Here is a 27,743-nt window from a genome sequence, read left to right on the forward strand (position 1 = left end):
TACTCAGCAGACACTGTCGTCAGCACGCACGCAAGCACGCAGAGCGCGCCGTAAAGCAGACGTCCACCTGCCTGTACTCCCGGGACTGTTGAAATGCACCGTTAACGCTTCGGTGGGACTTCCTGTCGGACTCTGAGATGAACGTCAAGTGGACAGTGGAAAGATTTCTTCTCATGTCATTTTCAGTCTCCCACTTGCTGTTACTCGAGGGTGAGTCAGTTTTACCAACCTATCATGCAATTTTAAAGTCAAAATATGGTTACAAACTATTTTAAATAGTACCAACATAATAATAATTTATCAACTCTTAATTCCCTTGTACTTCCTGCAGAAGTATATTTTCTGTCTAATTAGCCTTTCCTCACCACTTGTAGGACTTCCACAAATAACTTTTTGTGATGGCAAATTATTTGAGGATATTTGATTAAAGATGTAATCAACATTTCTTTATTTTGTTTGGTCAAAACTTCAGAATTCACTGTTTGACTTTTCATTTAGGAGCTCAGAGTCACCTTTCACTGGCAGTGGGGAAATCACTGAGGTAATTAAGATAAGAAAAGTCAAAATTATTTTTTTAAATTTTGTCAGCTAAGTTTAAGGGATGCATGATCATTATTTTTTTGTGTGTTATTCTTATACAAGCCGATAGTACAATAATGATAAATACACACTTTCTGTCAAGACAAGAGTGTGTGACATAGACAGTGAACAAAATGTGTGTGCGTGCTTGCCCTTTTGTGTGTGAAGCCTCAGTAAAAAGCAGTTTTCAGTCTCAATTCAAGTGGTGTAAAGTGCATTTAAGTCTCCCCTTTGACTGTTTCTTCCCACTAATGTGCATGTTTGTGGGTGTGTGTGTGTGTGCGTGCGTAGAAGGGCTAATGCACTTCGGAGGAAACGGGATCTCCTTGGGGAGGAGGTTTGTACACTACACCTAAGGGAACCAGAGTGAGGTCAGGGCACCCTCACGAGCACAACACCCTCTCTGGCACAAAGCTGTCTTTGTAAAGATACTCTCACTAAGACATAGACATTTCTCTCATTTACTTTTATTGCTGTGTTGGGGATGTTAAAGTCTAATAATTACTTCAGGGACTGCTATTAATCTCTACCTTTTGGTGATTTTCTAAGACATATAGACCATTGGTGTCAGAAGACACTCTATCACGCAGCATTTTGCACAACTTCACAGCTAGAGATACATCTTCAGGTAAATATACAAACAGTTGAGTGATACATGCAGGGAAATATGAACGAATGAAGGATCTGAGCAATCTTTTCCAGAATATTGTGGTTGCCTCAATGGTGGCTGGTGTCAAGAGAGTGGCGTTTGTGACTGCGCTCAGTTCCAGGCTCTGGGAGATCGCTGCCAGATCAGTGAGTAACACGCTCACGCACATCTACTTATCGTCCTTTCATGTCTGCTCAGCTCTGTCTCCAAGCCAGCTACAACCCATGCAGCTACTCACTATGTTTAGCAGCCCCCCCCCCCCCCCCCCCAAAGAAGGATATAATGAAACACTTAAGGTTACAAGAACAAGGGTATATATGAGACCCCTCAATCCGTCAGCAAACTTTAATTACCCAAACACTCCATTATTATTTGTCACATCAATCTTTAGTTTCTATCTGTTTTGGTTTATACAAATCCACTACATTCCACCAACACGCACCCACCCACCTACATATTGACAGATTTTATCCCTGGAGGGACAGCGATTAAGTCTTTTGCCCTCAGAAAGCAGGGTAAGAGCTGAGTGATGGAGTTTCTAGTTTCTACACATTCAACAGGGTTCTTATCAGGGTATCTCAGGTCAGGCTCATTTCATTTTAAGGAACTAAGTCAGTGGTGACATGCAGAGGCCAAATACAATAAAGTTCTTTTGAGAAACAGAAATGGCACAAAAGGACAACTGATCAGATACAGCCTATGTGTTAGAAATTCGAGATCAAAAATTTTGGCGAAACAACCGATAAGTGCGCAAACTGGCTAATAAGATTACAAGATGTGATTCACTCCTACCACAACCCACTCCCTCAGATTCTGGGAAGCATCTTAGGCCCCGTCTTGGCAAAGGCAGCTGTGGGGATTTCCAGTAACAAAGGGCTTTTAGAACACTCAGGTATTCATTTTCCTCTGGTCAGTTCAGCGGAACGTAATACAAAAGAAATAAACATCTTGACAGAACAAGATATATGACGTGTCTTTTCAGTCTTTTACAAAAATGTCAGTTTTGGATTAAATTGTTTGGTCCCGCCTCATGTAACTGAGACCCTTCAATTGACCTAAATTGTATTTAATCGTCTCTTTTTGCTTGCAGTACCTAATCAGGGCCAAGATAGAGACGGGATCTGCAGGTCATGGGGCCAGCACCACTATGAAACTTTTGATGGCATCTACTTCTACTTCCCTGGGACCTGCTCCTATGTTCTGGCCCAGGACTGCCACTCAACAACACCTCAGTACACAGTTTGGGTGAGACCAATTGTAAAGATCTCCATTTGATATTGTAGCGTTGAGATTTATTCACACGTTTTATTGACATGCTCCTGTGTAATTTGTTTTTAACCGTCAGGTTCATAACAGCCGGTTATGTGAGGAAAGTGTGTACTCGTGTCCAAGAGCACTCAGTCTTTTCTTCCCAAATGAGGAGGAGATTCATATCGCTGGATATCAAGTCCACCAAGGAGGACGCAGGTGTGGAAGCAAATAAAAGAAACAATTAAATTGGCTGATATTAATGAACATGGCTTCATCTCACAGTTTTATGAATGCTTGTTTCTTTGAAATGTCAGGCTAAGTTTGCCTCAGACAATAGGCGGGGTGTTCATAGAGCGCCTGGCGGATTATCTGCTTGTGAAGAGCGTGTTCGGATTCTCTTTGGCCTGGGATGGAAGCTCGGGGGTCTACTTGAAAATGAGCGAGGAACACCAGGGGGCTCCCTGTGGCCTGTGTGGGAATTTTAACCACATCCCTGGCGATGACCTCACCACCGCTCGGGGTAAGGTCGGCCCGACCAGCCCCTGCTCCTCTTTACCACAATCATTGTTATTATACAGTCAACACTGATTCTTTCCAGTTATAGTGGCCAAAGAGCCTACAGAGACCAAAGTGGAACGATAGCAAAGAATTGGTCTGAATAGCAGAAGGAAGCATAGATCTCTCCACAGATAGTAATGTGTAAGTGACCTGTGGTTTACTGTGCGTTCAGGCAGGAAGCTGTTTGGTGGTGTGATGCTAGGCTCAGAAAAAAGTCATTTTCAATTGTTCTGGCTGCCAAACTGCCACTGTTCACTTTTCCAGCGTGTTTACAATCTTACAAATATTTCTGCCAAGTTTTTGATGTAATAGATTTCCAATTTATACTTTGAAGGTTGAACTAAACACCAAGAGTGTGTTTTAAAATGCTTTCTGGAAATATTTATCTTGTGTAAACCTTTTTCAGCCTTTTGTTTTAATTTCCGAAAGTGCCAATGTTTAATTTGCCCTCGCTGACTTTGTGTTCCAGGCATTGGGACAGATGAGCCGGCAGTGTTTGCTAACAGTTGGGCTGTGGACCTTCCTCATGAGCGAGCTTGTCCCTCTGTAGATCTCGAATTCAACGGCCCCTGCCAGTCTGAGTCAGACATGGATGTGAGAACTAGAGTTCCTTTCCAGTGTTCTTGACACTTTTCCTCCTTTGTAGCAAGACAGAGGGAATTCCACCAGAGACGAAATGTTATTCTTAAAAACCCACTCAGATAAAAAATGTCTTTTTGGAATTTTTAAAATAGCGTTTTTTTTCATGATGGAGGGCATATATGTAGAAAATTATGATTAAAATTGTGTTTCTGAGTATTTCCATTTATAAATTGTTGTGAATCAGGAGCAGACCAAAAAATGTTATTGGAAAAAGCCTTTAGCAGAGACATAAGTGCTACAGTTGACATGCCACAAACTCCCTGCTCCGTTCCATTCCGATGCATCTACTGCCGACAAATAGACCCATGTGCATGTTCGTTTTCCTGAGCTGAGTGCTATTAGCCTGCATCTGGCTCAAAACTCTACAGCTGGAGAGCTTCACTATTCCTCGCAATTTTTGTTGCACTGCTAATGTTAACTTGGGGTTGTAAGGGGCTGAATGACCTTCACTATTAATATTTATGCATTATTGCTATTTTTATTTTATTTTACTTTCTTTTAATACATGCAGGACGCCATCGAAAAATGCAGTGCTCTTCTCTTTTTCCCATTCCTGTCATGTCATGATAACATTGATCCAAATCCGTTCGTTGCGAGCTGCGTCTCTGACCTCTGTGTGTAAGTTAAAGACATACACTTCATGTTTGGTTTTTTAAGCTGTCATGGGCTCCTCAATGCATTTTTTACCCGGTTTAGGTCTGATGATGAAGAAACATTTTGTCACGCTTTGGTGGAATACACCAGAGCCTGCTCACATGTTGGATATCCAGTAAGAGAGTGGAGGGACAGTTTCCCATCATGCAGTAAGTTCTCCTGCAATTTTAAATTTTTTCAAGACCCAGCCCCCCAAAAAAAGAAAAAAAATCGTTGTACTCAACTTGCTATTTACATAACATGTACTGTCCTTTACTGTCCATCATGCTTAACTGAAGTGTTTTTTTGTGCAGATGATGGCTGTGAAGAGAGTTTTGTGTACAGAGACTGTATCAGCTGTTGCCCACCCACCTGTACATTTGAGAAAGAATGTCTAGGAACAAACCTGCATTGTTTGGATGGTTGTTACTGCCCTGATGGTGTGTTTTTCTTTTTTTTATACAAAAAATAACAATACTTTTGCTGCCTTTTTTGTGCCAGTGTGATTGAACTCAAGCTATTCTTTTGAGTTGCAGGCCTTATCTTACAAAACGGCACTTGCATAGCTGCTTCTCAGTGCCCTTGTGTTTACCATGGCACCTCGTACATACAAGGACAAGTGCTTCAGCAGGGTTGCAGTGTTTGGTGAGTGTGAACAGCTGGTGAACGTGCGCCGTTTGACATGTGCCGCTGATTTGTGGCGCTTTTCAATTTCAGCGTGTGTATGGGGGGCGTTTGGAACTGCACTGAGAATAACTGCACAGGTGAGAACCAAGACTGTGTCGTTACTGAAAAAGAAGGAAGTAGCTCAGATAACTTAAGTCATTCTTTCTTCTGTCTCTTTTTAGCTGAGTGCACAGTGGTAGGGGATGTGTTTGTGACCACTTTTGATGGCAGGATGTTTCTCCAGCCAGGGGCATGTCAGTATGTGCTGGCAAAGAGCCGCAGCAGCAACAGATTTACCGTCACACTGCAGTATACAACCTGTTCAGAGGTATCACAAACACACGTGTCATAAACGACTGCGGTTAAACACACATCTGTGCAATATAACTACCAACATCACAACTTCTCTACTAGTTTCAAACTAGAAACTAAATTTAAAACAGGTTGTGTCACAACATCTCCATGTTCTTTTGTATGTTCTTTTCTTTCTAAAACATGAGGTTGTTGTTGTTAAGCCATATTTCCCCCGATTACTAAAGACTGTTTGTACTGTAGCAGTCAGGTTTGCTTTAAACATGGTTAACACTTGACAGAAAAAATGGGGTATTGGTCTCATCTGACTAAATTATGCCCTTTTCAAATAAATCAGGGGCTTTTATGCTCTTCATCAGTTTAATCAGCTGCTTTGTTCTTGTAATGATTGCTAATACGGTGTTCTGTTCTGACTCTGCAAGAGGTTTGCTAAATATAGAGGCAGTTTAAATAGTCCACTACAACTCTGATTAGTAGTAGTAGTGCTCTATGCAATTTTGACTGCAGTGTTATTTTTAGGTCCTTGAAGCCCTGATTTCTTATAATTTTTTTTTGGATTGCCTCAAAAATACAATTATTGTATTTTCTAAGGTAAAAAGAGTAATCAGCAAGATGAATAAGCTTCTATAACTGTTAATTTCTTAGATTAATTGCCAAAATTCTGCAAACATCAATTAAAAATGCATTTACTCACATCCTTCTGAACAGATCCAAAGTTTTTATATTTGTAATTTTTTAATTACCTTTAATATTTTATACTGATATTTAACAAACATACCGAAGGGTGACTGCTGCTGATCAGACAAACAGCTTATTACTATATTAATTATATTATAATTTCCCTAAACTCTAACATTTCTACAGTATATGCAATACTGTGTTTAGTTTTTTCCCTTTTTCACATGAGTCTTCTAATATTTACCTGTTCTGACAAATGAAGCTTAAAAAATAATTCAGGTGTACTCCCTAACTGTAAAAACATACTTTACTGTGCTTTTAATTTCTTAATTATTCTATGTAGTGATTACTTTTTAACACTGATAATACAGTTTATAGAAATAGCCAATGTTTTTTTTTTCTTTTTGTTTGGAAAGGACCACAAAGCCAAGCACGTAAACTCAAGTTGTTTATTGTTGGAGGCCCACCAACCACACATTATTTGCACTTTAAAATAAATTATAATTTAAGATTCTAAATTTTGAGAGCAGTTTTTGATTTCCATGAATAACTGAGGTAGTGCAAACTTCCATATTTGCCACTAAAAACTTTTGTTAGATTTTGTAACTACAAGATTTTATTACATGTGCTTTGTAAAATAACCAACACTTTAATGTAAATTAATTTATTATCTTTTGTATTTCAACAGCAGCAGGTGTGTATTCAGTCAGTAACAGTGGTGCTGGATGAAGATGTGAGTCATCAGATCACACTGACTAGAGAGGGGGAGGTCACAATTGGTGTAAACCAAGCAGCCACCTTACCCTATGTTAATGGTAGAGTTTACAAAATTGTGAAATTTATTCTATTCTCTTTTTGTGATCTTCAGTAAAAGTTTATTAATGGGATTTTCTGTGACTAGATGCGGTTGAGGTGCGCAAGCTGACCTCTGTGTTCACACAGCTGAAGGCGGGCATTGGGTTGAGGTTGCACTATGATGCTCGAGGGGGACGCCTGTATTTGCAGCTGGACAGCCACTGGCACGGACAAACTTTGGGCCTTTGCGGAACCTTCAATGGAAATCTTCGAGATGATTTCCTGTAAGCAAGTACCTTTAATGAGTAAAGGGATGTCCAATAAGCGAATCTCTTGCTGACTGTCTTTGAGTCTGTTCAGGTCTCCTGCAGGAATGATCGAGGGCACTCCTCAGCTTCATGCCAATGCTTGGAAGGTTTCATCTGCTTGCATTGCTCCAGTAAATCTTCCCATTATAGACCCATGTGAAGTGAACCAGCACAATGGTAATAGTTATCAGTATTTTGGATAAACTACAATCCTAAGATTGTTCTATACATTCTTATTTATTCAAGTTTGCACTTTTTTGGATAAATTTTGCTTTAATTTTAAGCTATCGTGGTTTTATGGGACCACATTTCTTCACAACCATTTCAGCTTTTCTTTTTTTTTCTTCACACCCCAGTCTACTATGCATCCCAGTGCGAGGTGCTTGTGGGGAGTGCATTTGCTCCATGTCATGGTTACATCAGCCCAAACATCTACCAGCAGCAATGCCGCTATCAGGCCTGTCTTTGCGGAAGCAGCTGCATGTGCACAGCCCTGGCTCACTACACTTACCTCTGCTCTAAACACGGAGTCCACGTTGATTTCAGAGCTCAAGTCTCTGAGTGTGGTTAAGTACACATCTTCCATGCTTTTAATTTATTAGTTTGGTATTCTTCAACCCTGCTAATTCTGCACTTTGAAAGCACAGGCATGGTATGTCTTGGAGGTATGCTGTACCACTCGTGTGTGTCGTACTGTGGCCGGTCCTGTCGAGGGCTGTCCAGTTCTGAAACATGTGTCCCTGACGACTGCGCAGAGGGGTGTGGGTGTCCAGAAGGGAGTTACTATGATGATGTGCGCCAGCGCTGTGTGCAACTGTGAGACTAAACTACCTTACAATTAGCTGCAACAGAACCATCACACAGAATAATAGAAAGCATCAATGTAGTTCTGTGAATTTCTCCTCAGGTCACAGTGTCACTGTTACTCTATGAATGGTGTGTCACAGCCAGGCGAGGTGACCTTCAGTGCATCTGGACCTTGGTAAGCCATGAGATCCAAAAACATAGGCCTTACTTTACCTTCTATGCTCATTACACAGAGTGAGACGTACTTGTTCTCACTGTCTGACAGGTTTGTGAAAACAGTAAAAGCTCAGGTGATTGTGAGATGAGACGGGGAGCACTTAAACCAGTGTTGTGTTTAATAGCATTATTCTGTTTCACCAACACTCAGCCCTTTCTCCCTCCTTTCCTGTCTCTCCCACCAGCTTGTGCCGAAATGGGAAGCTGGAGTGTGAGCCAGAGGAAAAAGGTAACCTCTCTGCACCAACCCCCCTCCTTCAGTTCCCGCTCCCGTTCGTTCCGACAACAAAGTGCCGTTTCAGGCTAGATCCCTCTCACTGAAATCAAGAGGATGATGTCTGCAGTTGTAGCTCCTTTCCCAAGAGCTGTTGTCGCTGATGCTTTGAGTGATTGGTGCACGGATTTTTCACATCCATGTGTATTTGTTTGCTTGAAAATTGTAGAGCCGGATAGTGCAGAGGTTGGGGAGTGTCCAGAGGGAAAGGTGTATCACAGCTGCATTGAGCAAAGGGGAGGAGTCGCGTGTGCCCCGACCTGCCGTAACCTGATGTTGAACCTCACCTGCCCACCCAATACGCCATGCATACCTGGCTGTGTCTGCCCTCCTGGGTAATATAAGAAGCTGCTTCCCGTCTATTGTTTTTAAAACACTCTTAGAAACTGATTTTTGCACGCCCCAATAAGATTTATTCTTTATCTGAAACATGATGTATCTGTGTGCTCTTTTCATTACTTTCTTTGGTATGTGCAACATTTTGCTCACAAGTTGAAGATTAAATTAATTTTACTTTGAGTGATAGAAAGAAAACTTACTAATTTTATCAGTAAGTTTGTAACTCTTAAATAGTAGTTGGATAAACTGTTAATGAGATCTTCATTTTATCCCTCAGTTTGGCAGGAACATTTAATTTAAAATTAGCCGCAAATTAGTTGTTTCCTACGTCTAATATAAGACACACTCTCACTTTAAGCTGTCATAGACTCTCAAGAATAAATGACACATTTATGTTTACTTGTAATAGACATTTAAATTTTTTATTTTTTCTAGCACTCTGCACAACAAAAAAAGGACGTCAAACTAAAATATCCCCAAGTTTTTAAACTAAAATATAGAGTTTAAAACGTTAGTTGGTCAGCTCTTGGTTGGACAGATCTTTGTGCTGTGAGAATTTTTCTAGAGACTTTGATTAAAATATAAATAAATTTGTGTTTTAAAACAATTAAAAAAATTGCAGAGTGCATTATGGAGGTTACAACTCACAACCAAGAGCATTTGAATTATCTGATCCAATAAAGCTTCACCAACGAATGCAAATTAAAACAGTGGTTGCCTTGAAGCTAAGGTTAGAAAATAATCAATTTTAATTAATGAACTGAACTGCAGGGACAGGATTGAAGTAAAGAGCTTGTGAGTGGTTTGCATTGAGTACTTTTGGTTTTATCTGTGCAGGCTGGTTCTGCATCAGGGGGAGTGCTACTATCCAGAGAATTGTCCCTGTGCCTGGCTTGGCCTTGAATATCTGCCTGGACAAAGTGTGGAAACGCCTTGCTATAAATGGTTAATTCCCTTTTGAGTTTCTACTACTTTTTTCATTGGTATTATAAAACAAAACAAAGAATACCTGTAAGTTTTTATTTTATTTTTAAATTTAGGGTGTACAATTAGGCCGACTTTAATGAAGAGAATGTCAAACTTGCTGTCCTTCCTGTTGCAAAGTGTGCATTTGTTGGCATTAAGAGACGTTTTAACCATTTCTTTTCTCCTTCTCTCATGTCCATCTGTCCATTCTCTCAGTGTGTGCCACCGTGGCTTTTTCAACTGTAGCTATTCTCCATGTCCAGCGGTGTGCACAGCTTACAGTGACAGACACTATCATACCTTCGATGGCCTTGAATATGACTACTACTCAGACTGTCAGGTCTACCTGCTTAAAGTAAGTCTAAATGTACATATTTATCGACATACATTGCTTTTTTTTGGAATAGTGAAAGGTTATGCATATTTTTTTAAGATTTTTCTTTCTAAATCAAAGAAAGCAACTTCCGACAGATTGCCCAAGACAAATTCACAAGCATTTTTAGATTAAACAAATGAGGCACATCCCTTGCAACTCCAGGTTAAGACTGATTTGAATCTGGAAAACAAGATCCACGCCTGCTCCCAATATTGGAGGCAAAAAATGGTTTTTAATTAGTGCAGATTAAAGTGTGTTTGTGTGTGGGTGGGTGGCTGCGCGCTACAGTAACGCTAGTAGACGTTGAGCAAACCTGAAAGTCGACAAAGAAAGCAGTGTTCACATCAAACCCCAGGGCTCCTGCGCTCCCAGGGATATAGAATTAGAATTAGCAGAACAAACATTCAGAATCAGACCAGATGGACTGCTGGCCTCCACGCAGACCTGAAAAGAAGCAGGAAGCAGGTCATAGCTTTGTCTGTGTGTCTTGGTGTTCCTTTTCTGTCTCATTTATCAAGACAGATTTGTTTTCCAAAGGAATCATGTTGTAAATTTGGTTAAAATCTTTTAACAGAAATCAGAAGTCTGTTTTTTATTTGAAATTAAAAAGAAAATTGGAAATTAAAGGATACCTTTTGTTTTTGGCTGATGTTTTTTTCTTTCCCCCTCTTCCTTCTCACCAGAGCACCGGAGAACCCGAAGTGTCCATTGTTGCCCAAAACAAGGACTGCTATGAGAGTGGGATTGTTTGCATGAAAATACTGGTCATTCATGTGGGGCTGACCAAGATCTACTTCACAGACAACTCTGGCAATCCTGTACAAAAATGCACAAATGATCTACACACTCAGCTTTGTCTCAGTCTGTTTCCATCAAAAATGCTGAACTGATTTTTCTTGTAGAGCCCCTCCACTGTCGTGGGTCGAGAGTCTGAGTTTGAGCTCTGGAAATCAGGCTACTACACCGTTGTCCATTTCTCCAGCCAAGATCTTACCATCCTCTGGGACCGTAAGACAACTGTACACATCAGAGCTGGACCTCAGTGGAAGGTCTGAATAAAAACGGCATTCTTACTTTGTCATCGAGTGGCGTGGAATTCGCTCCGAAGACATGACCTGCTACTTGCATGGTTTTCCCCAGGGTCGCTTCAGTGGCCTATGTGGAAACTTTGACAGTGTAACAGTGAACGACATGACCACATCCAGCCACATGGAAGTCAATAACGCTCAGACGTTTGGAGACAGCTGGGCTCTGGGACAGGTATGACTCAGCTCTCCTTGCATTGATCCTAACTCTAGCTCCTTTCTTCTTTTTATCTTTGTCTGTCTCACTCTCATGTACTTGTCTCCCTTGAGTCGTCTGTGATATTTAAGAGTAATCAGACACTTGATCACCTTCTCTCTCTGTGTGTGTATGTGTGCGCACACGTTATTGGTGTTTCAGTGTGAAAGTGACTACATCGTTGAGCGACCGTGTGAAGGGGACTTAGGAAGACAGCCGTACGCCAAACGGGAGTGCGCTCTTCTCTACAGCGACGTCTTTGCACCCTGTCACAATGTGGTGAGTGCCACTTAACTGAACCCAACACACACATACACAAATGACCAGCAAGAGAGAATGTTGCAATAAAAGGTTATCTTTCTCGTGACAGAGTAGTAGAGGTTGGAAAGAGGTTATGGGAACAAGGCTTAACTGATCCCACAAATACACTGTTCATTGGAAGTAAATGCCACACAGATGCTGAATGACAAGACACAAATGCCCCTTCTGGGCTTTAATGGAATGTTGTTCTTCTAAATTGTGACCAGTAGATGGAGCTATGTTAGTTTGGACCAAAGCAATTTATGTCATGAAACTTTAGTACCATGCTCTTAAAACACCTTTTGTGGAGCAGATTTCTTTTTGTTGGGAGGTGATTGTCTTGCCTTTATTCTTTAGTCATAAAAACTCTGTTTTTTTTAAACATATTTCATTGTGCCTTGATTTGTTTTCTGTAAAATGTAATCCTATTTTAAACAATTTTATAACTAAATATGATTCACGTATCAAGCATTGGCAGACAATTGACAGACAACTTGGACCTATTCAGGCTTTGTTATTTGTTTTTAGAGATATTATTTCTGCATTCTCTCTTTAACTTTGTACGTTTCTCTACTGGGATATGTAGTCTATAATCAGCAGGCTTTAGTTGGAAATAATAAAACATGAAAGTGATTGAGTTTTAATGTAGAGTGGTCCTGTCAGTGATGCTCATTTTAAAGCCTGTCAGCAGCAGGAAGGAAGACCTGTGGAATCTCTCCTTCCAACAGCGAGTTTGTGACAGAAGCTGCTCCTTTAGGGCAAACAGAGCATCCTTGGTCTGTGGGTGGTACCAGCATAGACATCAATTTAGCCAAGAACCCCTTTATCTCCTTAATGTAACTCTCATCTGTCCTTGTTTGATTCAATATTAGGATTTAAAAAACAAATGTTTGTATGTTTTTATTTAATTATATTCTTATTTTAAAATATTCTCTGTAATATTATTAGCAAAGCTTGAGAAAAAAAGAACTGTCTTATTAAATACATTTGTTTTATTTTTCTTGTGTTTTTTGGGGGAGGAATCAAGCTCATCACTGAATATTATTCTACTGAAGTGACTATTAATATTTAAATTCAACTTAACTCTACTCAGTTTGCTGCACACATCCTTCCTAAAAACTTAGTAAAAAAAATACTCCATGAATGATGTGTACTTTTTATGCCCATCGTCACAACATAAAGATAACAAAAATCTGCGTGTGGGCAGGTCAGCTGACTCTCAGGCGTTCTGCCCATCATGCAGGTCATGGGATACCTGTTGCAGCAGAGGTTGGCCCACATTTCTTGTCCTGATATCTCATCAGGGCAATTCATTTCTGAATTATTTATGACTGCTCATCCTATGAGGAAGACCTCCCCCAGCCCTCCCAGAGAGATTTAGCCTGGTTCATCTTACGATTGTAACTGTGTTGTTGTGTTTATAACTGTGTGCATGTGTGTGTGTCTTTTAGGTTGATGTGGCCTGGTTTTATAGAAACTGTCTGACAGACACGTGCAATTGTAACCGTGGGGGGGACTGCGAGTGTCTCTGCACATCCATTGCTGCATATGCACACAAGTGCTGTCAACAGGGGGTCACAATACACTGGAGATCCCCCTCTGTTTGTCGTGAGTACACTCACATGCATATGCACATTACCCATATATCTTTTATCACAGTTCTGTTTTGTTTATTGCCATTTATATATGTTATTATTCTAACATTTGGCACATTTTTTTTTGTTATGGAAATCTTCATGGGTATTCTTCCACTTTCAGCCTATGACTGTGAATACTACAATCAAGGTGCGTATGAGCGAGGACCCTCTCTTTTACTGTTGCGGGTGGATGTACTTCTATTCCCACAGAGCTTGTAATCCTTCTCACTTCCTGTCTTGCTGTCTCGTTCTTCCACAGAACTAGGTGATGGCCCATTTTCCTTGGTGAGTGCTGCCTTTAATGACACCATGTTTGGAGCGAATCGCACCAGCAGCTCCGTCTTTCCAGTGATGAGGGAAAGACCAGGACAGCTTCCCCCACCAGGGCTGTTGTTTAACTTCATGATCACCCCAGGCCTGCAGAAAGACAGGAGCTCACGTGAGCATCCACAGTCACCTGTCAACATGACACTTAAATATTTTGTATTTCTAGAGGCCTAATCAAAGTTGTTCTTTATATTTATAGGTGTTTCTGTGGTGTCACTTGAGTCTGCAGAGAGACCGAATTATTTCCTTGCAGTGTCAGGACGCAGCCGCGTTCAGTTGGAGCACTGGAGTCGAGGGGTTGAGTTCAGCCGCAGAGCAACCTTTATCCAGCATCAGGGGCTGTTTCTGCCAGGATACACCTCATTCGAGCTCGTCAGCCAGCCTGGAATCTTCCTGACACTCACTCGGTCGGCTGCACGAGCCCAGAGATATGAATCCTCCGAGGGCTTCAAAGCTAGCAGCAGCTTCACACTTGAGGGTCAGGAATACAAAAATGCATCCAACACACAAACAATGAAAGCAAATCTCTAATGTCAAGTTTAACACATTTCCAATTTCCATTAATGCAACTTTAAGGCACATTTTCCTAAAAAATACAGCAGTGTTTGTGAAAACTCAGCTCTTTTAAATTTCATATTTGATCACTAAGACCTTTAAAAATTAGGAAGAGTTAAGAAGGATGTCTACTGTAAAGTTTGAATTAGATAACAATAAAAAACTAACAAATTTCAAATAATAATCTTAAAGGAATCAAGAATCTTTAACTATAAACTGAAAAACAAAGGACCTTAAACTTGAAAAAATTCTCTTACAGCTTGTTAATTAAACTAACTTTTCTTTTACCTCATATTGTCATAAATCTCTGCGAACTAAAATCGGAAGGAAACTGGTTCTATAATGATTGCAGAGCCTTTCTAATTTTAGATGTTGTCATGCAGTTCTGCTCAGTATTTAGTTTTTCATAAAACCACCCACAGGTTCTGTTGTTAAACAAGTAACTGCTGTGTCCATATGATTTTTGGGTATATTCAGCAAATAGAAATTCAAAGATATACTATTTTTTTCTTTGCAGAGAGCTCTTTCATAATCCCATATCGCATGATGTGTGAGTGGCGCTACCAGGCCTGTGCAAGCCCCTGTGTTCACACATGCAGTGATCCAGATGCCACCCGCTGTCAGTTCCTGCCTCAGTAAGGCGCTCGGCTCAACAACAGCATTCATGTATACTTCACATGGTCATCCCAGGTGCTGAAAGTGCTGTCATGATGTTACAGTGTGGAGGGCTGCTTTCCGCGCTGTCCGAAAAACATGGTCATGGACGAAGTAACGAGACGATGTGTCTACAGGGAGGACTGTAAGTGAAACTACACCTTCTTGTTGTCTTCCATGTGCATACACATGTTTTTAGATTTTCTTTTCAGACAAATGGAAGGATATAAATGTAGTTTATCTTGACATGTTTTGACCATTTTGGCCTGCAGTCTTCCTCAGATAGTTTTGCGCCTGTCAGGACATGTAAGGCATCAGTTCTTCAAAGACCACAAACAGATTGAAAGGGGCGTAGTCTTTAAGATAGCCCTGGGACACGCCCATCACAAGCAATTGACAGTGACATGTTATGACTTGAGCAAAACTTTCCGAGGAAGACAGCAGGCCAGCGGTCAAAACATGTCAAGGTAAACCATATCAAAATAATTCCATTTGTCTGAGCAAAAAACTTTCACAAACATATTTAAATGAAGCTCCCTTTTGTTTTGTCACTTTAGTCTAAAATTTCTTCCATATTTATGGGTTCTTTTTGTTGTTTGAACAAATTAATTTATGATAACAGTCATCCAAATCATTCCATAACAATTTATCCATCATAGACAACCCAGATCATCTTCTCCACCCTGTTCTGGAAAAAGAGTGGAGCTCCTTCTCAAAGAGGCTCAGACAGCTCTGCTCAAAAACTGTCTGATACCGGAAATTATTCCTACCGAACACAAATACACTTTACAATAACTCACAGTGTAACAGAAAACTTGTGCACATTTCTGTAAATAACTTTTAAATTATATCATCTTCTTTTTATTTTTGGCTTTTTTCTACAGTTAATTTGTTTTTATGTTCTATTTTCTTTTAAGATTACAATGCTACTGTAACATACAAATTTCCCACGTGTGGGATCAATAAATTAATTCTGATTCTCATCCCGTGTAGGTGTGTCGCTTCCCCCAACTCCAACACCCTTTGCGTATGTGGTGCGGTCCAACAGAACTACTTCAATAGCAACCACTACACTGACAACTACTACCTTAAGACCCACAACTACAACACCCGCCATGCCAACAACTACCTCCACCACCACTACCACACCCAGCACAACTGTGACCACTGAGCTTCAGACTTCACCCACAACTTCTTCCCCTTCAACCACCACTCCCACTACTACAACCCCTCCAGAAACAACCACTCTCAGCACAACAGAGATGACCACCACACAAACCACGATGTTCACCTCACCCTCCACTCCAGAGCCCACCACATCTCCCCCACCCTCCACTGCTCCTACGTTCACTACTCTGCCCCCACAAACGTCCACTCTGCCGCCAACAACTTCCCCCTCCACCCCCCCAGTGCCCACCACTGCAATGACTACCCACCCCACATCCACTGAAGCTCCCACCACCCCACCGCCGACTTCACCAGACATGCCTACCACCACCCCAGTAGACACTGAGACAACCACAGCTCCACCTCCGACAACTGTCGAGACCACTTCAGTAAGCACTGAGCGTCCCACCACCGCTCAAACGACAGAAGAAGCATCAACCACACCTCCATTCATCTTTCCTTCAACACCATGCACAGTAAGTCCAGTTAAAGTTAAGTACTATGCTACAAAAACACGAATACTTGGTATAATTTTTCAAAAAGAAATATTCAAATCGAAAATTATTTCTTACAAATTTTACAGTTTCAGAATTGGTAAGGGTTTTTTTTATGAAGGTGCACATTATTCCATTGATTTTCAAAGATAAATCAATGAAATAATTTTTACTTAATTTATAAAAGCATAAATATCAAGGCATCCAAAAATGTTTCAAACAAAAACAATGTTATTTTATTGTCTGTCCATAAACCCAAAAAGAAAATCCACTTCAAAAGTTGAATCAGACTTACTTGTGGATGCTAAAACCCAAAGTTGTTTGTCTTTGGAGTAAAAGCCCGAACTCCTCCATATTAAAATTAATTACCGAATATTCCATGAATCATCTCTGAAGACGATTAAGCTCCACGTTTGTTGTTCTGTAAGTCCACTCCCCTCTTTTCATCTATTGTTTTGCTTATTACTTCAGGGCAGTTTCTAACGACGAACATTTTCTTCATAAGAGGATTAGTTGCTGACAGGAAAACTAAAGTGGAAACCAAATATAAAAAAGAAGATGCTGTAAAAAACCTTTTTTCCTTTTATTTGGGGGTGGCTTTAGCTCAGAGGCCAGATCAGCTGTCTGCCAACTGGTTAGTCAGCAGCTCAGTTCCCAGCCTTGACAGCTAATGTATTATTAGAGAAGACACTTGACCCACATTGCCAGTCGTGTGGAAGTGTGACAGACTATGCAAGTCGCTTTGGATAAGAGTCTCCTAAATTGAAAGTTATTACTCATTATATTAAAAAATATATGTAGGTCACGATACTGTGAACATTTTTCGCAGATCAACTTGGAGAGCTTGAGTAGAGAGTTGTGTTGAGGTTCTGTCCCAGCTTTATTCAACGTTGAAACCAAACTTTCTATTTTGCATCCACAGCCCCCGTTCTCACACCGGATCGATGAATGCGCTGAGCTGATCTGTTTTAACGGTGAGCTGCTGCTTCACAACTCCACCCTCCACTGTCGCTACAACACCACCCCACCGCAGTGCAGTCTGCTGGGCCTGCCCATTCTTGTCAACACAGACCCCTGCTGTCCGCAGTGGCAGTGCCCGTGTAAGTTTTGCTCAAATGAACACTTTAGATGCTGATAGAGGAAGAATGTAAGAAGAAGTCTGTTTTGGTTTGTGGCAGGTCGCTGCACTGTGATGTCAGACCTGCGCGTGATTACATTTGATGGCAATAATGTGGCGCTGTATGACAATGGCTCTTACATTTTGGTTAGCCTACCCAGAGAGACCATTATTGGCGTTGTGGAAAAATGTCCAACTAGTCAGGTAACTTTGAAAAACCATACACTTTACTAACAAAGTGATTTCAAACAAATGTACCTTTGTTTTGGGGTAAATTGTTTGATTTCTTTGTAGAGCGTGAACTCCATCAGGCGGCCTGTGAGTTAATTCAGTTTTCTTTCTATTCTTTCACTTTTTTCCAACAAGTTTTTATTCAGTTTGCACTTTAAGTCACGTGTCAGCGCTCTTTCCTTTTTCTTCCCTATAGAGTCCGACAGGCGGAACATCCGGCCTTTGCTTTAAGAAGCTAAACATAACCACCTCCTCCTACAGAATCATCATAAACCGACTAGATCGCAAGGTGTTCATCCTAATCTTGTTGAAGAAAGTCAATTCATCCCACAGGGATTATTATGGTTTTTTTCCTCTCTAGGTGACTGTAAACTACAGACCTGTTAAGCTGCCATTTTCTCGTCACTCTGTGTATGTGGAGGACACAGGCAGCATGTACTTGATCAACACACCTGGCAAAGTCAGCATTCAGTGGTATCATAGTACTGGAATTATGGTGCTACAGTACCTAGCGCCTACTTATGCATTTGTTCCCACTCGTGGCCTATGTGGTGAGTCCAAACACTCATTTAAGAACATTAACTGGCTGTTTAAAACGTTCAGTGGAACTGGGTTTCATTCAGTCGTTTTCTCCCTCTACTTCACCTGGATCACTGTCTAAGCACACGCTGTCTTCCCACTTTCCCAGGTTGTTGTGATGGCAACCCAGAAGACGACCTGAAGCTGCCCAATGGCACAGTGGTCCGAGAGGTGGGAGACATGATGCTGTTTCTGCAGGCGTGGAGAGTCCAGACCACTGATGAGACTGAGCATACACGTCGGGTTGGAGACAACTGCACTATTGGGGACTGCTCCACCTGTCTGTCCATGCTCCGCCAAAGAGCTTTCACACCTTGTCATAGCAAGGTATCTGTCTGTTTACCTGGAGTCTTTAACCTTTAACACTTACAGAGCCATTCAGGTTTCTTACCGACCAAAACCCAGTGAGAGCCGCAAAGTCCCATTTCACAGTTTAGAAAAATTGAAGTTCATATATAAAATGTGGCTTTTAAATATTTACAATAATTGAATTGTGACAATGTTATATTTTTTATATTTAAGGTAAGAATATGTGCTTTAAGCTTATTCTAATAATAAATCACTCAGATGGTAGATTTTTACGGTGGATTTTGATTCCTTTTACCATCATGATGCTCAGGTAAAATCTAAACATAGCAACACATAAATAACTAAAACAATTTAACCAAAGCTAAACACTTATTATTTATTTAAATTGCCATCATTTTTCTTCAAAGCCATAGAGCCACAATGGAGGGATTAAAGAGCCGCGTGTGGCTCTGGAGCCTCAGGTTACAGACTTCTGGTCCACACATTAAACAATTAATAGTTCTAGAAAAAGAGCATAGTAATTATTTGTAAAAAAAAATCAGGATCCATAAATAGTGAAACAAAGGTCTTGTTCAGTCCTCAGAAAAACCAAAATAATGTTTTAATTTTTTTTAACAAAGTATTTACCAGATTAACAATTTTAATTTCTGTTTTCCCCTGCAGTCAAATTTGATAATTTATGTTTTTTATATTAGACAGTGGTTTTGTCTTTGAGTTTTAGGTGCAATGAACTCACTCTTGTCCCCCTAAAATTTAGTTGGTCTGTTTTTGACACACTGGTCTTTAATCTCCCTGCGTCATCTGAACAACAGCTGAATAACCATTTATAAAACTTTGCAGGTGCCTCCGGAGCAGTTCTGTGACATTATGTGGGCAGGAGACTTGCATTACAAGGATCATCAGTGTGACTTTCTGGCAGCCTACGTCGCAGTCTGCTACACACATCAAGTTTGCATCAGTTGGAGGCGACACAACTTCTGCCGTAGGAAGACACTGATGAAAAAACTGACATAAGTGCAAACTTTGTATTTTATTTTGCTCCCGACTGTCCATCTTTCAGCATTGCGATGTCCTCCTGGGAAAGTGTACGAGCCCTGTGTGAGCACCTGCACGAGCCGCACGTGTTTGAACAGAGACTACTATGAGGAGACTACATGCTCCTTTGTCAGAGAGGAGTGTGTGTGTCGCAGTGGAACCATCCTGCACCGTGCCGACTCTCCTTATTGTGTGACAGAGGACCGTTGTGGTGAGAGAAAAACCTTACATTTTTCAAACACTGCATCACACAGAATTTTGTAAGTTCTGTTTCTTTTATGTTATTTTAAATCTATTTCCCTGGTTCTGCATGGTCCAGTCTGCACAGATAATGAAGGGAACCCCAGGGCCCCTGGAGAAGTTTGGAATGGCTCTGCTCGAGGCTGCTGTTTGTATAAATGTGTGGAGAATGGCTCTGTGGTGGCTGTGGAGCCGGACTGCAGCACTGTACCCACACCACTGTGTGAGAGAGAGGGAGAGTATGTGCTGGATGTGCTGGAAGAAGGACACTGCTGCCCGAAGAAGATCTGTGGTGAGGTTAACATCTTTAGCAGAAGAATCAAACCTTTAAAATGCAAACCTCTGGAGATGCCATTGATTTTTTTTCTTGTAGTTAAATATGCTGCAACAGTTGTCTTTTATTCACTTCATGTTTTTATTTTATTTTATTTAGAGTGCAACATGACCATATGTGACAGTGAGGCTCCATCTTGTGACAATGGCAACAAGCTAGTTATTGGTTACAGTGCTCTTTCCTGCTGTCCAGAGTATCGCTGTGGTAAAAACAAAGTTATATGAAGCTTTTCAAACTGATCCTACTAGATTTGGACCTTCATTATTTTACTTATTGCTCTCTTCAGAGTGTGACCCCATGGCGTGTCCTCCTGTCTCATACCCTGAATGTAGAGAAGATCAATTCCTCGTCGAGGTCAGGGGACAAAAGTCATGCTGCTACTCTTACCTGTGTGGTAAGTTTTGGGTAAAATCAAACCATAAATCAGCACTGATGTTGATGGTTATAGGTATAACTCTTAGGATGACTTCCATCTTAAGCCCCTTAAAGACCCGTTCAGATGAAAAATGTGTTTTTTAAGATTTTAACATGCTCTTGAAGCATTTTTCTGATAATAGAGGATATTTATAATTAAGCTTAACGTTGCATTTCTTAGTATTGCTATATTCAAATAGTTGTGAATCGAGAGCAGATGAAAAAATGCCATTTGAAAAGTGCATTTGTTTTGTAGAAAATAAGCTGTGCGGTCCACAATCTCCCTGCTGCATTCATTTTTAGAATATTAGATTCATGTGCGTCTTTGTTTTCCTCATATGAGGTGGCATCTGGCTCAAAACTAGCTTCAATACTGCTCGCCATTTTTGTTGCACCAGTAAGTGTAGGTTGGGGTTGTGAGGGGCTAGCGGGAGGGCCTGTAAACAATGGGATGATGGGAAGTGTGGGAAAAATTTCGGATGAATTCTTGCTGCTCAGCAGAAACTATGTCCAAGAAAATAACGCAGGTTTCTATGACAGCATAATCATAATGAAAATACCACTGGGAATACTTTTACTAAAGTCCTATTGTAAATATCATCTCAATCATCTTTTGATCTATCAGAAGATGATTTGTGTGGGACTTTAACATGTTTACACACCAAACCCAGAATTGCATGCACCTACTTTTAAATGATATTTTTAATAATTCTAAGAGATAAATACATGTTTAATGAGAAACTAAAAAATGAACGACCCTGGGAGTATTTCAGGCAGGCAACTCTAGCAGTGCATTAACCTGGTTACTCCTCCCTGCGGGCGGTTAAATCTAATTAACTCCCCTGTTTAGCGTCCTACTTAAGTTCAAGGTGTGCGGTCCAATCCCTCTTCTTCCAATTCCACGAGCTCTGCGTTCAACAACCCACCGTCCTCCCCAGCTTCCACCTGTGAGCTCCGTTAGGGGTAGTTTAATACGGAGATCTTTGTTTTATGTATCTGAACGGAGCCTTATGCCAAACTAAAAGAAATATGGAAATAAATCTTCTTTACTGCAAGAGCTGTCTGACTGAAATTTGATTTTTTTTTTTATTTTTTTATAAATCAACTCTTAAAGGCCATCTGTAAACCAGGGATAGCAGGGGTAATGTAAAAAAAATTGTAAAAAGGAGGGGTTTTTTTTAGGAGGACGGTGAATATTATAACATTTGTAAATATGCCGGATTATAGACTTGGCACAATTACCATCCACAGTTCCTGAAGTCATACAGTTTGTTATGCATATTTTCCTTACCATTTTACCCCTTAAAAATGAGCAGTTAGACCTAATGATAATGATAAAGGATGAATTACAATACACACTTATTAATATTTGCAGCAATGACATGTTTTCTTTTCTGTTAGTGTGTGAGTCATGTGTTGACAGAGTTCCAGCTTGCTCACAAGGAGAAATTCTGGCTGTTGATCAAAACAGCACCAACAGGTGCTGCCCGCAGTACTATTGTGGTGAGTGGCTGTATGTTTGGGCGACTGTTTCTTGTTTCCATCTTTCTATCGAATTATCTTTCTCCCTTTTCTCTGCATTACAGTTTGTGATGTTAATCAATGCCCTGAATCCTTTGTGAGCTGTGCTTCTGGTCTCTCGCTGGTTCAAACTACTCTTCCTGGCCAGTGCTGCCCTCAGCATCACTGCGGTATAAGCTCCAAAACGCACACATGCTCATACACTATTCATGACTGGTGCCATGCCGCTTATTGGTCGATGATTGTAATTATCTTTAGCCGCTTTTATGCCCGTCACGTCTTTGTATAAATTTCACCCTTCCGCTTTGGTTAACTTATTTTTTCTCAGAATGTCAATGCGAGGACACGCCTTCGCCCATATGTTCAGTGGTGAGTCAGCGAAAAAGCTGCATCAATGTCGACTCATGTTTTTGCTGGAAAATGAATAAATTCTGTTAAGCCAGCACTTTGTTTTCTCTCAGGGCGAAGTGCTGGTTGAAATTCCAGACAGCAGCACCAACTGTGGCTGTCCACAGCACACATGCAGTACGTGTTAACCAAGCTTGAAATTGCACACCTGATGATGCAGCAGACTCTATCTATTAATCATCACACTAATCGTATAAGGCCACTGTGTTTACCATGGATTATATGTTTTGCATCTGTGTGTTCAGAGAAGGCTGAAGTGTGTCTGTTCCAAGGGGTGACGATTCTAGGTCCAGGCCAGTCCCTTGTTCAGTATTTTGAGGGAGAACTTTGCTACACAGTCCAATGCCTGCGTAACAAAGATCCAGAAACTGGGTTCTATGCCATGGAGATCACATCTGTAAACTGCTCACAGAAGTGTGGAACTGTGAGTACAAAACACTCAATTATTCCACATTTTGTCCTAATAAACTCAATCTTAGTGATTTCTTTTTTTACAACTTCTTTTATTCCTATGAATGACCTCTTTAAACATCTGTTTGTCTCCGGATTTGCTGCATATTTTCAGCACCAGATTTACGCGCCATCCACAGATCCTCAGGTTTGCTGCGGCTCCTGTAAGAATGTTTCCTGCAATTACACCAATGAGAATGGCACAGCGGAGCTTTTCACCGTGAGAACAAACAAAGTGACATCCACAGGTGCTCCATGCTCATCCATTTAAGTGTTGCTAACTCTGTCTGTGAATGCAGGCAGGGAGCTCCTGGGTGGAGAACTGTACACGTTACGACTGCGTGGAGACATCGGTGGGAGCGGTCATACTCGCCTCTGGGGTGATCTGCCCTCTGTTTAATGACACAGACTGTATTCAGGTCAGGACCATTAAAATTTGTCTGAACCAAAATAAAAACAGATTTCTGTGCAATTTCTTTAACTGTTAGTAAACACCAACAAAGTAATATATCCTTGGGTTGTAAGTTTCTATCTGAATATTATTTTCTATTTTTATTTGTATCTTCTTCTTGTAGAGTGGAGGCATTGTTCAAAGCTATGTGGATGGTTGCTGCAAGACTTGTGAGTCTGAAAATAACATTTTTGATATTGGTATTGTGCTTATTGCAGCTGGTTAGAGGGGTGAACGCTTTGTTGCCTGGCAGTGGATGGGCTTATTGGCTGAAAAGGTTACGGGCGTGGCCTTTCTTAGAGGGTTTGAGGTGCAGCCCGGTGGCTGATGACATTTTGAAATCCTTGGCTTTTACAGGTGTCCTCCAGATCTTTTGCTGAGCTATCAGGGGATTCAGTGTCTCAGAATAAAAAACAAAACACAGTAGAACAGCAGAACAGAAACAAATCAAGGGTTATTTTCTGTTCATGTTTAAAATCTAATACTTCAGGTCAAAAAAATCTTCTTTGCTATTAGAAGAATTTTTATCTTCAATGAAGGAATCAGACTTTTTATTGTTTGTCCTAAATCCAATTTACTAAATGAGATCTTAAATTTGGAAAAAGCCCTTTATTTGCTTCTCATTTTTTGGTGTGGTTTTATTGTTTGTTTGTTTTTCTTTTTTTTTATTAAAGAAAATAAAGATTTTTCATTTTCTTTTTTTGTTGGCCTTTAAACAAAAAAACATATTTTTCAAGTTGAAACAAGTCACTTATCTTTTTTTAAATATCTATTTTTAGAAAGAGCCTTTCCTTTCCTATGTGGATTGGAGCGTTCATAAACCCTCTCAGAATATTCTCAGAATTGCACCTTCACCTGCTTGCCTGCTTTACACATGCAGATATGAGATGGTACAAACTTTGCTTTGCGAAGCTTTGTAGTACATCATGTATTTTGTTGCATTCCTTGGCTGGCTGCCTGGAGTGTACCTCCCCCCAATAAAAAGTGAAACTTAAGTGCATGCAGTGCTGCACCAATTCCTTTTTTTGTGTTTGTGTGTCGCATGAAACTGTATTTTTATAAACAAAGCATAACCTTGTATTCTCCTGACGCTCTGTGAACCGGACGGCTGTGATCCTGATGATGCTACCAGGTTCTGGATTGGGTGTTTTACCATTTACCTTTAGCCCCATAACGCCCACTGGTAGTACTAACTGTGATACAGGTACCATCCATTTGCAATTTTTATTATTATTGTTCTTTACATTTTGTAGTATTTAATTTGTGAGGAAAGGTTTTTGTTCATGTCTACATCTGTATTTATGTTTGCACTTTGGAGCTTGGTCTTTTTTTTATAAAACAGAATTTAAGATGAGCAGAGACAGTTATACGGAAAAGGTATGACCTTGCAAAGCGATCGAAACATGGCCCAAAATCCTGAACAGCTGGTTTAAAAGTGCAGTTTAAATTAGGTCAGTAGCCAGTCAGGGGATTTCTACTGAGAAGTGCTTATTCATCATAAAACTGTCAAGGCACAGTCTTACTGCTGGGCAACAAAGAGCCCTTCTCGTGTGATTAAAGTTCTGTCATTGAAAGATTATCCTATTAAACTGATCACAGTATTTCTGTTTAAACATGGCTGTCAGTTTGTGTCAAACCTTTATGTTGGATGGTTTTGCCACCATCGATTCTGCAGTAAAAACATAGTTTGTTCAAGATACAGAAGTGTGTAAAAGGGTTTGCCCACATCCTGAGTTCCTGTTTGCATGTTTGTCGAAATGAAACCTTTCAGATCATTAAATGAGTCTAAATAGTAGATCTGTTCACACAACTGAACACAAAACTTGTTTAATGAAGGTGTTCATTACTAAGCTGAAAAAAAAATGATAATCACTAATTTGGCTCACATCAACTGCAATAATGTCTTTGCAATAACTGGATATGAGTCTTTTACGGCGCTGTGAAGAAATTTTAGTCTGCTCATTGTAGCTAATTCTTTCATTTAGGCCACCCTTTTGGGCTTTTTTGAATCCGCTTTTTCAGGTCATGCCACATAAAGTATGACTATTCCACTCCTCATTTTGTTCTTCCAAAGCCATTCAGTGAACTCACTGGTGCTTTCGAACATTGTCCTGCTTCGCAATCTGGCACTTGCAGGAAAATTTATAGTTCTAGAATGGTTCCATTTAACACAGAAAATCCTCCAGGTCGTACTGCAGCAGCAAAGAAAAGCCAAAACCCTACTATCATAGTCTCACTACCATATTTTACTATTGGTGTGATGTTTCCTTTTAAAAAGCTGGTACTTCTATGCCAGCACACAACTTCCAAAATGCTCAACTTTGGTCTTGTCAGTCCACCAAGTATTTTCACACAGTTCTGAGGATCATCAAGATGTTTTCTTGCAAAACTGAGACAAGTCTTCATGTTTTCATCCTTAAACTTTGCCCCTCGGCTCTTAATGCCCTCTTTCTTATAGTGGAGCCATGCCTCTTAAATGGGGCAAGTCAGGCGTGCAGCTCTTTGTTGTCAAGTCTTTTCTGACCACTTTGATGAAATTGTGCTCTTGGTGTAAATTTCTGGTCTGCACTCTTGAGAATGTTTGACACTGTTTTATGTTTTTGACGGCTTATGCCATCATATGATGGAGTCCTAAACCTTTTAAAAGAGCTTTTTGAACCCCTTCGAAGACTGATAAATCTCAATTACTATGTTCCTCAACTGTTTCTAAATTTCTCTGTATTATAACTAATTTTATTATTGGTACACTAGTAGTTGTGATGCTAATCAGGCTTTAAATCTTTTTAACCAAACAAACTTAAGATTAAGCATTTCAGCCCAGTTCCATGAAAGTTTAGGTTTCTTTTTCCCTCAATAATGAATAACTAAATTACAAAACTGCATTTTGTGTTTACTTGTGTGATCTCTTTCTAATATTTACATTGGTTTGAATGCCTCCACTGTTGATGTTCCTGAGTGTTTCTCTGTGTGTGCATTTTATTTTCCTGGTGAACGTGTGCAGGCAAAGAAGATGGCAAGACATGTAAACGTGTGGCAATCCGAACCACCATCAGAAAAGATGATTGCCGTAGCAATGCACCAGTAAGAGAATTTCACACAATTGTAAAATTAAAATGAGTGCTACTCATTGAAAAGTAACATTCGGCCACTGTTGTCCCTAACTGGTCTCTTTAATTGCAGGTCACGGTGTATTCTTGCGATGGGAAATGCCCATCTGCCACCATATTTAACTTTAACATCAACAGCCACGCCAGGTTTTGTAAGTGCTGCCGTGAGAGTGGACTACAGACCCGCACTGTCAGCCTCTACTGCTCTCGCAATGCCACAGTGGTGGAGTACAACTTCCAAGAGCCCCTTGACTGTTCCTGCCAGTGGAACTAAAAGAGCTTGAAATAGTTTAAAAGAAAGGATCAGAAAATTGAACGGACATATGAATAAATGGGCTTTTGGGGGGGGTCTTTGCATCGGAGCATAATGGACATGCATAAAAACCAGCCATGATTTTTTTTTCTTTCTTTTTTAGCACACGCTCTCTACTCCACCAATCGTGGGTCATAGTTTTCCTGCAAACTGCAAAAAATAAAAAAAGGTTTTACCAGGATTTTTTTAGGCTGTTTCTTTAGTCCTACCTTTGAAATGTTAGCGATTCTAGTGTACTGTACAATATATTAATGTAACAGATTTTATAATTTTAAACAACATTAACTTGTTGTGTTCATACAGACTGTGCATTTTGGTTGAACTTGTCAAAAACAAATAGCTTTTGCTTTGTTTTGTTAGAAAAGCTTCACTGCTTTGCTGTTTTTTTAAGTAAAACATTTTAATAAAAGGTTTCATTGTGTTATTGTCCGTGTTATTAAAATAGAAAACATTACACAAATAAACGTATGACCTGAAATGGGACCTTTTCACCTTACACACCTTTCCCTTTAAAGCTAATTAAACGCACAAAACGTCCTGATTGAGCATCAGCTGTGCTGATATGTGCTTTAGTTTCACCTCTGAGAGGGTGATGCTGAGTGGGAGTCACCCCTTTAACAACACACACCCCCCTGAGTGGAGTCACTCTTTGTCAAGTCAATCATTTCCTCATTCTCACATTCCTTTCATTCCAAGTGGGCCATGCTCTGCACCGCACCCCACGTCTGGGCCAAACCATTTTCACCACAGCAATGCTCTCATTCAAACTG

General features: G+C 40.4%; 1 protein-coding gene across 2 annotated transcripts; it reads left to right on the top strand.

The window, feature by feature from the left end:
* On the top strand, nucleotides 1-27,387 carry otogl (otogelin-like). 2 transcript variants are annotated; one of them, XM_023955865.2, is made up of 58 exons: nucleotides 1-210; nucleotides 499-541; nucleotides 871-916; nucleotides 1,129-1,207; nucleotides 1,282-1,374; nucleotides 2,319-2,473; nucleotides 2,574-2,695; nucleotides 2,794-2,999; nucleotides 3,507-3,631; nucleotides 4,191-4,297; nucleotides 4,376-4,482; nucleotides 4,627-4,752; nucleotides 4,849-4,957; nucleotides 5,030-5,076; nucleotides 5,161-5,306; nucleotides 6,657-6,783; nucleotides 6,870-7,047; nucleotides 7,124-7,248; nucleotides 7,428-7,637; nucleotides 7,719-7,887; nucleotides 7,979-8,053; nucleotides 8,280-8,323; nucleotides 8,538-8,703; nucleotides 9,545-9,652; nucleotides 9,890-10,028; nucleotides 10,733-10,867; nucleotides 10,952-11,098; nucleotides 11,190-11,309; nucleotides 11,493-11,609; nucleotides 13,082-13,238; nucleotides 13,389-13,415; nucleotides 13,527-13,706; nucleotides 13,794-14,072; nucleotides 14,667-14,784; nucleotides 14,869-14,948; nucleotides 15,797-16,446; nucleotides 17,387-17,564; nucleotides 17,643-17,785; nucleotides 17,876-17,899; nucleotides 18,009-18,101; nucleotides 18,174-18,363; nucleotides 18,501-18,718; nucleotides 19,541-19,682; nucleotides 19,761-19,946; nucleotides 20,055-20,267; nucleotides 20,409-20,513; nucleotides 20,596-20,703; nucleotides 22,125-22,226; nucleotides 22,310-22,414; nucleotides 22,573-22,613; nucleotides 22,706-22,769; nucleotides 22,898-23,076; nucleotides 23,218-23,322; nucleotides 23,402-23,521; nucleotides 23,678-23,723; nucleotides 24,686-24,757; nucleotides 26,555-26,634; nucleotides 26,734-27,387. In XM_023955865.2, the coding sequence occupies exons 1-58, from the start codon at nucleotides 138-140 to the stop codon at nucleotides 26,932-26,934; spliced, it is 7,650 nt and encodes a 2,549-aa protein (XP_023811633.1). In that variant the 5' UTR covers nucleotides 1-137; the 3' UTR covers nucleotides 26,935-27,387. The 2 variants fall into 2 exon arrangements, with proteins under 2 accessions (XP_023811633.1, XP_023811634.1); XM_023955866.2 differs by lacking the exon at nucleotides 24,686-24,757.
* The last annotated feature ends 356 nt before the right edge of the window (nucleotides 27,388-27,743 follow it).

This window comes from Oryzias latipes, chromosome 6 (genome assembly GCF_053564925.1).
Source record: "Oryzias latipes strain Hd-rR chromosome 6, Olatipes_Hd-rR_3.1".
Taxonomy (NCBI): Eukaryota; Metazoa; Chordata; class Actinopteri; order Beloniformes; family Adrianichthyidae; genus Oryzias; species Oryzias latipes.

What these genes read in the sequence shown, in the direction of transcription:
- otogl (XM_023955865.2), top strand. Translation starts at nt 138, where the DNA reads ATGAACGTCAAGTGGACAGTGGAAAGATTTCTTCTCATGTCATTTTCA. An exon ending in AGCTAGAGATACATCTTCAG is followed by an intron (nt 1,208 to 1,281) that starts GTAAATATACAA and finishes AATCTTTTCCAG; the next exon opens with AATATTGTGGTTGCCTCAAT. An exon ending in TCCCACTCGTGGCCTATGTG is followed by an intron (nt 18,364 to 18,500) that starts GTGAGTCCAAAC and finishes CCACTTTCCCAG; the next exon opens with GTTGTTGTGATGGCAACCCA.